The following is a 9334-nucleotide window of genomic DNA, read 5'->3' as shown; positions in this document are numbered from 1 at the left end:
TCTGGCGCCGGCCTTTTATCTATTCCAAGGGTGAGGAGCAAAATGGCTGAGTGCAGCCTCGCCAGGCGTTTTGGAATAGCCTGCCAGAGGGCGTCGGGTCCGCAGGGACTGTGGATGTCTTTAAGAGGAAGCTCAAGACACACCTTTTTAGTTTGGCTTTGAACAACCTTTAAATCATTCATCTTTTCTTTTGATTGAAGATTATTTTGATCTTATCTTACTGATTTGAGTTCTTGGACTATACTACTGTTCTGTCTTTTCGTTTTGTTGCTCTCTGCCGTTGTCAGCTTTTAGCTCCAGTGTTTCCTCATGGGGGGGGGCCTCCGCCTTGAGGGAGGGGTGGCTGCCCTTCCCGCGGGGGCTGTCATCGCAGGGACTCCTTGGGTCCGGGCGGCCGGCGGCCTCTACGCTTTGTGTGGGGTCGGCCCGTCTAATCCGGGCTGGGCTCTCTCTATGGTGGTGGCGCCCCTGTGGCCGTGGGCTCCCCTTGGGTACCCTTTCCCCATATGGTTTCTCTGTGCCTTGTCATGTCTTTTGAACACATTTGATCAGGTTGTGCACTTTGTGTGGGTGTGTGTGAATGAGTGCTGATGTAGTAGTGGATATCTGTCTTGGGTTTGTTGGGAGGGAGGACGTGAACGGATTTTTTTTTTTTTGCCGTTTAATGTTTTGCTTCGGATGTTTTGCAGCACTTTGAGTTGCATTTTTACGCATGAAAAGTGCTGTATAAATAAAATGTGATTGACTGATTGATTGAACAAGCAGGGAATGTAAACGTGACTAGTGATTATTTTGGTGTTGAATCCGTATAGGACATTTGCAAACAGCTGCTTTTACTTGGGGAAAACAACCACCCGCACTTCACCTCTATTTTCTGATGTTACAGATCACAATAGTGACAGAATCCTGATTCGCTTGTGAATGTTGCAGCAATGCCCCGTTTTTGAACAATTAAGCGAATGAATGGTCAACAGACTAAAGCAATTTTTTAGAAAAAAGAAAACGGTAGCCCTAAAATGGAACATTTTACAGCAAATGCTCGGGATGCAACGATTAATCGACCCCAAAAAAACCAAACAACCCATGAATCCATTCGCATCGAGACGACTCGAACTCGGAGCCCTGTACAGCAACACCTATCAAAAGACACACATACCTAGCCTAATGAGTGGACACGACACAACGGCTGGATGCTCCGCGCTCAACTGTTTATTCTCCGTTCCCCCCTAAACGTACCGGGCATAGATGAACATGTCGCAGTGACATCTAGTGGCCTGGAATGCTACCTTTGGCAATCTATGCGGGCAGAGTGCCACCCAGTGGCCTGCATATCATGACGGTGCCTTTCCGAAAATGAAAACACGGACTCACTTGCTAGCAGCAAGACTCTCTCGGCCTCGGCCTCCACTTGGGAACCTTTCCCACGTTCTTCATCCGTGCAACGGTTGAGAGCCTGGCCGGCCTGGTGGATGACGCTTTGCTGCAGGTTCATCTCATTGGCGGAGTAAGTAGAGCCACGGTGGTATTTGCTTTGCTCGTCAATTCCAAAGAATATTTTCAGCCATTTCATTTCAAACCTTCAACTTTTGTTTGACGCTAAACAAGCTGGAGCCTCGGACTTCCTCCGCTCTGTGGCAAACATCTCTTTTCACCATCACCCCCTTAGCACTAGCGCAGACACGTACACGGCACATGTTAGGGGCGGAACGGTTGACAAAATCTATCGGCTGTCGGGGGAATCGAGTATGTCAGGTCAAAACTGAAAGAATGGGGGGGGGGCAGTCTGACATCCGACACATCAACATGGGAGTCCGAGCTTGAAAGCGGCTTGGATTCCCGCTGCAAAAGAGGACACGGGACTGGTTCCAATGCCAACTTAGTAGAGATGTAAGCATTCATCGAAAATCCCTTTAAAATCGATTCGCTCCGATTAATCGGAGCGAATCGATTTTAAAGGGATTTTCGATCAATCGCTCAAATGTATCGAGAAAAGGATGCTCCGAACGTTTTTTTTTTCATTCCAGATGCAGAGCACATTTTGAATGTGTGGATCAAATGATGCGCTTGCGCCAAACATCATTGCGTGTCAGCGTTTGTGGATGGCTGCAGAATAGGGATGGGCCGATAAATAATAAATCAATCATGAGCACATTTAAAACTAAGTTGAAATCAAAACAAAGATACGCCAAAGGGTAACATTTGCCATTTAGAAATTTGGGAGAACTTCATTTACTGTGGAAAACTACATGGAGCCTGCTCCGTGAACTCTTTGTGAGAATTTCAGAGCAACAATGTTCTGTGTCTTGTCAACAATGACTTGTTGTAATAATAATGTAAGAAATCCACAGTATGCGAATCTGAAAAATGGTTCCATAAACATATGCTTAAAGACGTTTCAACACAGCTGAAAGAGTTTTCATTTGTTTTTAGATTTTGACGCCAATCTTTTCCTTTTTACCGAAAATGAATATCGGCTCCTAATATCGGTCATCGGCCTCCTTGACTACTACTAATCGGTATCGGCCCCGAAAAAAGCATATCGGTCCATCTCTACTGCAGAACCACACTAGTGCAGGGAAACAACAAGCATGGTAGCAATTTGTAAGAGATCGAATGGAAAATCGGAAACTGAAAATCGGAAGCTGAAAATCGGAAACTGAACATCGGAAACTGAACATCGGAAACTGGAAATCGGAAAGGAATCGGAACTTACATCCCTACAACTACTAACTAATTCATCAACATTAGTCAGTGAATGTTAAAAATAAAGTGAGCAACTAGCAACGTACCTGTATGGTCATCTATGATTGTCATCTGGCACATCACTGCTGTCAGATGTGGCACTTCTTGGACCGGCTCTCTGGAGTTGAGAAGATTGGCCAACTTTGTCCGGAGTGTTATTCTTTTACGATGAACGAACTAGCTGCAGTCGAAAAAGAAGAGAATGCTTCGTGTGGCTGGCAACTGTGTCATATTTCGGTCAAGCGCTGCTTCTCGACCTTCACTGAGCCAAGGCGCATCTTTCACGTCGGGAAAAAGTTCACCGCACACCACTTAGCAGAACGATTCACAAAAAGTGGATATGCAGACAGATATCGAACACAAAAGTTGGTCAACGCAAATGGATGCCTCAAAACTGTAATCAAAATCGTACTTGCGACGGCCGGGACTCGGGGTGGGAATCTACGGGTAGCTCACGATCCGATCCGATTCAGAGCCCCACGACTCGATTCCGACGCATCGCTACAATGGCTTACATTTGAAAGTTAATCCGAGACACTGGTAGCCTTTTGAAAACAATTGCATGACTCAAGGAAGAGCAAAGATTTCTATTTCACACACACACACAGGCAACCCCGTTTACGTGTGTCAACACAAATGTCAAAAAGTGCCAATGGCAGCATTTGTCGTAGCAAAGGTCTGTAACTTCTCCGACAACAAAAACACGTATGAAAACATATTTCAACTTAATGTGATTTAGCGTAACCGGTCTGTGAATACTCGAAAGTGCAATAGGCATCGTCTGATTGACATTACTGCGTAACCGAGCAATGAACGCTGCTTTGATCGAACCTAATGTAGCACCTGATGTGGTATATTTTCTTTGACATGCCATTGCAATTTGCCCGGCGATTGGCTGGCAACCAGTTCAGGGTGTACCCGGCCTACTGCCCGAAGACAGCTGGGATCGGCCCCAGCACCCCCGCGACCCTCGTGAGCATAAAGCGGTATAGATCCTGGACGGACGGACGGACGGACGGACGGATGGATGATATTTCAATTGGTGACCTTTATTTCGCACGTAGTTTATGTTGGACGTGATATTGTGCATTACAGCAGAGGGCAGTGTTGAACATTGTGTGAAAATCTCTCGAAATGTTTTGATTTTGTGCAACCACTTGAGGAAATAAAATGGAGCCAATTCAACCTTGATTTTTTTCAGTGCACGAATGTCAGTCCAAGCTGTTCTCCTCGCTGGCGCATTGTGCGCCTCGCGCCGGGAAACGTTCGCTTTCACTTTCACTTTCACTTTCCCTTTACAGCGTTCGGACGCGTCAAATTGTCGACCAATCGCTTTTCTCTTCACGGGCTGTCTGTCAAATTGGACGTGGACACTGCAGGGCCACAGTTCGCACTCTTTTCGCCACCTCATTTGGCAAAATATCGCCAGGAAAAGAAGTCTGTTTCCAGCCTTTCGTAGTCGGCAGAAGAATCAGGGCTTGGTTGAATTCAAACGTTGTCGTTTTCATGGCTCTCTCGTGGCCGCAGCCAAAAGAGCAAACTGTTTATTTTGCAAAGTTGGCCTCGGAAATAACACCCGTGGGGAGTTTTATTACGTTTGCTTTAACACAGCTAAAACTCCTTTTTTTATGCCACTCGTAATGCAATGGGGTGCGTTTATTGGCACTGAAAGAGGCGTGGACGTCAACTCGTCTCCGGTCACGTGATTTCCCCGAAAGGACCAAGCGCTTGCTTCTTACGTCTCCCACCAGGAAGGGAAGTGTCGCTGTTTCAGCACAAGCAAGCAAGCAAGCAAAAAAAAACCCCACACCTGTGCTTCTTCTCATCTCGTTTTACGCACACTCGACTTCATTTGAGCCACAGAACAAGACGACGCGACGCGACGCGACGCGCAGGTGACGTCACGCCAGGCTGCCGTGTCACGAGCTGAGGTGGTGGGCGACTTCTTTCAGTTTGCTGTGGTTGGACTGAACGGAGCGGAAGATGTGGAAGATGGTGAACTTGTTTGGAGTGTTTGTGGTGGCGGTGCAAATGCACAGCGTGACGCCTGGTAAGTGCACAACTTGACTCTCGCGATCAGCTTGTTTTTCACAGCTTGACTTGACCGAAGGAAGCAACACTTGCAACTGCTCAGGACACAGTTTTGCCGTTTGAAATCATTGTTTCCTGGAGGAAGTTTTGAAATGTTTCAATTTGACACACAATTATGTCCAATTAGAATAGTTGGGATTTCTTGGCCATCCAATAGACAACATGTTTTTGTTTTTTGGATTTATTTAGTGCTTCATTTCCGAACTGCGTCATCTCCGATATTCCACACTTGCCAGAATCGGAGAATGTGGTCATCAGAGTTCATCTCGTATCATCGCTTTTGACATACAAAATATATGTAGAATCTATTTAATAAGGAAGTCGAAATTGTAAATGTTTAAAAAGCACATTTATGAAGGCAAAGGCAAAATATACTCAATCATAATCATTGCTTTCAAAATAAAGGTGTCGAGAGTTGTTTCAGCTCGAGACAGAATCATTTCAGATATGAAGAGCGCAAGATTTTTGGACATCAAACAAACAAAATGTTTTTGTTTTCTCTTTCAGTGATTCACTCGCTCAAGTATTTTGACACAGCCTCCTCTCAGATTCCAAACTTTCCAGAGTTCTTGAGTGTTGGTTATGTTGACGACGTTCCGATTACGCACTACGACAGCAAGAGCAGGAAACTGAAAGCCAAACAGGACTGGATGAACAAAATCACAGCCGAGGATCCGCACTACTGGGAGAGAAACACACAGATCAATATTGGTAATGAGCAGGGTGACAAAGTCAGCATTGAAAAGTGGAAAGAGCGCTTCAACCAAACTGGAGGTTTGTTTCCCTTCAACTTTCGACGAGAAAAAGACATTTCATGTGCTCAGACACTCTTTTGCAAGCGTGACCTGAGGTCATAAGGGAGACGTTTTCAGCATTTTTTGTCTTCATCAAATTTTTCAAATCTGAAAAAAAGATTACGCTGCGAAAAAACAAACACCCGCAACCTTATCTCAGCACACGCCGTCACTTCAACGTGTGTGTGTGTGTGTGTGTTTGTGTGCGTGTGTGTGTGGGTGTGCGCGCGTGTGCGCGCGTGTGTGTGTGTGTGTGTGTGTGTGTGCGTGCGTGCGTGCGTGCGTGCGTGCGTGCGTGCGTGCGTGCGTGCGTGCGTGCGTGTGTGTGTGTGTGATTGTGTCAGGTGTTCACACGGTCCAGACGATGTACGGCTGCGAATGGGACGATGAGACGGACGAGGTGGACGGTTGGACTCACTTCAGTTACGACGGAGAAGACTTCCTGTCGTTTGACTTGCAGACGCTGAGATGGATCGCAGTCCAGCCGCAAGCTTTCCCCAGCAAACTCAAGTGGGACCAACTGGACTTCGATCTTCAATACAAGAAGCATTACCATACCAAGGAATGTCCTTCTTACTTGAAGAAGCACGTGAGCAATGGGAGGGACGTCCTGATGAGAACAGGTAGCAGCACGCCCCCTGGAGCAACACGGCGGCCATTGCAAGCTGCACTCGCTGCCTTCCCCTCACACATTGTCTCCATCTTTCTCCTCTCACACATTCCATCTTCAATCATCTCACGCTCGTTCCCTTTTCACTTTTTTCTTTTGCGCTCTCGCACCTGCGCTCCATCATTCTCCTCTCACACTTATCTCCATCGTTGGTCCTCTCACGCGTTGTGATTCCCCATCCTCTGACTATCTACCTATCTCCGGTCTTTCCATCTTTTGTCCTCTCACTTTTGTCCCTATCTTTTTCCCTCTCACAAATGATGTGTGCATTTCTTCCTCTCCCGTTTCTCTCCATCTTTTTTGCGCTCACACATTGTCTCCCTCTTTCTAATCCCACACTTTCTTTCGTTCTTTCCTTCTTTGGTCCTCTCACATGCTACGTACATCCATATTTTGTCCTGCCATCATTCTGCTCCCACACGTTCGCTCCATCTTTGGTCCCTTCACACTTTGTCTCCATCTTTTCGTTCTTTGCTTCTTTGGTCCTCTCAAACATTATGTGCATCCGTATTTTGTCCTGTCATCATCCTGCTCCCGCACATTCGCTCCATCTTTGGTCCCCTCACGCGTCCTCTCCATCATTCGTTCTCTCGCCTTTGGTCCTCTGGCACATTGTGGCCGCCTCTCCCCGCGCAGAGCTCCCGGCGGTGTCCCTGCTGCAGAAGACGCCGTCCTCTGCCATCACCTGCCACGCCAGCGGGTTCTACCCCTCCAGAGCCGCCCTTTTCTGGAGGAAGGACGGCGAGGAGCTCCACGAGGACGTGGAGATGGGAGAGACCCTCCCCAACCACGACGGAACCTTCCAGACGACGGCCCACCTGAAAGCGCAGCTGGCGGCCGAGGACGAGGGCCGCTACGAATGCGTCTTCCAGCTGTCGGGCGTCAAGGACGACATGGTCACCAAGCTGGACGGAAGGAGCATCCTGAGCAACGCGCGCATCATCGCAGGTGAGAATCCTCGCCTGATGTCGTCCTTCTCACCTCTTCCTCTTGGCTCTCGTCCAGAGGAAGAAGTCGGGAAGACGACGCTGGCCGTCGCTGTCCCCTTGGCGCTCCTCGCTCTGCTGGCTCTGCCGCTGCTCGCGCTCCTCTTTGTCAAGCGGCACACAAGCCGAGCGGGTGCAGGTGAGCCACGCCAATGTGTGCCTGCCGCCGCCGCCGCCGCCGCCGTGCACGATTTGGGACCAAAACAAACGGACACTTTCTTCCTCTTTTTCCCTAGCATCCAAGTACACCGCAGCTTGTAAGTCAAACGCTTCCTGTCAAGCTCTGATGTCCAGCTTTGCTGCAAAGCGGTCTTCGTCTCTCGCTGTCTTTGCAGCTGCCCACGCCCCTTCGGAGCTCGCCCCCGGGCCCGCTTCCGAGTGAGACGCGAGTGAGTTAGCTGACGCAACGCGAGAGAGGCGTCTCCGTCCAAGCGCTTTCCCGTCACGCTTGGCTTTGAAAACAGAAACAGCATTTATTCTTCCTGGTGGAAACTGATCAACGTTTTTGCTTGCTTTTGTGTAGTGGGGGGTGGGGGGTGGGGGGGGGGTTTGTTTGAGTTCCTTCTTCATTCTGTCTTGGACTTTTTTCCGTTTGAAATCATCTTTTTGGGGACCAAGCAGTTCACTCGCTGCGGTGGGTTGATGTCACATTTTTGCATTGCTGGTTTGCCTCCCCTCTCATCCTAAACAGCGGTTGTCAAACTTTTGGACGCCAAGAAGAATGAAGAGGTTGAATCTGAAGAAATTCTTGCTTTAGCTCTCCAAGTAGCTTCAACCTTCAAATACAGTCACGTAGTCGGCCCAAGTGTTCATCAAAACGATGCAGAGGCCTTATTCCTGTACTTCTTATTGTGAGTCCACGGTATGCTCAGTTTGAACATTCACACACGCAAAAACCTACTTCATAGGGATGTAACGATGCACTCAAGCCCCGATTGGATTTTCAGTTCCCGATTTTTTAAAAAATGTCTCTGTGCGCTCGTGTGGCGCTGCAGCCATCCACAAACGCAATACGCAATGATGTTTGGTGCAAGCCATTCCAGTAGGGCTGCCACAAACGATTATTTTGCTCGTCGACTAATCGCCACCGGTGGCCGCAATTAGTCGACGAATCGGATCATATGTCCATCGTGGCACAATCGCACCGGGTTTTTTTCATTTTAAATACCATAGGTGTCTCACAGCTTCATCATTTAGGGTATGCTCAAAAGAATGATAAAGGCAGTCAAGATGAAAGTACAGTCCACTTGTATTAAACTTTGCAGCTCGTACCAGCATCCCTGAATTGTTTATAAATGATGGAGTCATTGAAATTGAAGGAGACACTGTGGCCATGATTTATTTTTTAGCTATAAATGTTCAGTGCATTTTTGAAAATTGAACCCAAAACTAAACGCTGTGCTGAGTGGCACTAATACTCTCAAACTAGCTATAAATGCTAAGAGTAATACTTGTAAACATATTTCACTTTTCTTGGGCGCCTTTTTTTTTTAATGTAGAAGAGAGTGAAATCATGTGAGTAAACTTGGGGGAAAACTCTGTGCCAAATAAAACTAAGGTAAACATTTGTATTGGTTTTTCATTTTGTTTTTAACGCGTGCGCCGGAGCCTGTAGAGGACTGTATGTTTACGTGAGGGGGATTAAACTATTCACCAAATGAATAAACAAATAATCTCAACTCCTTATTTGTCACTATATTTTACTGTAATGTAACTTTAGAGGAAGCAACGAGTCGTAATCAGAATAACAATAATATGAAACACTTTGGCAAAATAATGCAACGGATATTCAATTGTCAATCATACAAATTTAATCTATATTTAGAATGATAATTCAGCCCAATTGCAATTTAAACTCAATGTCCTTAATTAATACTGAATGGTACCAAAACGTTGCCCGGGTTGGTGGTGCTCATGAACTGAAGCTAACGATGGGGAAAGTCCTCCTTGTGGATGTGTGCGGGGAATAGCAGGTGGATCCGAGCGCCCTATCCAGCCACGCGCATGTTGTCAATCTTCGCGATCGACCAATCAGCAGCCAACGTCAGATG

The 9334-nt window shown here is 47.1% G+C and overlaps 1 protein-coding gene across 1 annotated transcript; it reads left to right on the top strand.

Annotated features, from left to right (window-relative positions):
* The first annotated feature begins 4073 nt into the window (after positions 1-4073).
* LOC147132633 (major histocompatibility complex class I-related protein 1-like) lies at positions 4074-8962 on the top strand. The gene is made up of 7 exons (XM_086014471.1): positions 4074-4792; positions 5341-5607; positions 5972-6250; positions 6934-7245; positions 7303-7422; positions 7520-7540; positions 7619-8962. The coding sequence occupies exons 1-7, from the start codon at positions 4726-4728 to the stop codon at positions 7663-7665; spliced, it is 1113 nt and encodes a 370-aa protein (XP_085870597.1). The 5' UTR covers positions 4074-4725; the 3' UTR covers positions 7666-8962.
* Positions 8963-9334: the final 372 nt, after the last annotated feature.

This window comes from Filicampus tigris, chromosome 18, assembly GCF_054856515.1.
Source record: "Filicampus tigris isolate MCC_2025a chromosome 18, RoL_Ftig_1.0, whole genome shotgun sequence".
In the NCBI taxonomy this organism is placed as follows: Eukaryota; Metazoa; Chordata; class Actinopteri; order Syngnathiformes; family Syngnathidae; genus Filicampus; species Filicampus tigris.
The sequence above is the reverse complement of the archived record's forward strand: the minus strand, read 5'-3'. Positions and strand labels throughout refer to the sequence as shown.

Excerpts from the sequence above, each read along its gene's own strand:
- LOC147132633 (XM_086014471.1), top strand. The coding sequence starts at position 4,726 with ATGTGGAAGATGGTGAACTTGTTTGGAGTGTTTGTGGTGGCGGTGCAA. Across the intron at positions 7,246-7,302 it reads CAACGCGCGCATCATCGCAG|AGGAAGAAGTCGGGAAGACG; the intron begins GTGAGAATCCTC and ends GCTCTCGTCCAG. Across the intron at positions 7,423-7,519 it reads CACAAGCCGAGCGGGTGCAG|CATCCAAGTACACCGCAGCT; the intron begins GTGAGCCACGCC and ends CTTTTTCCCTAG.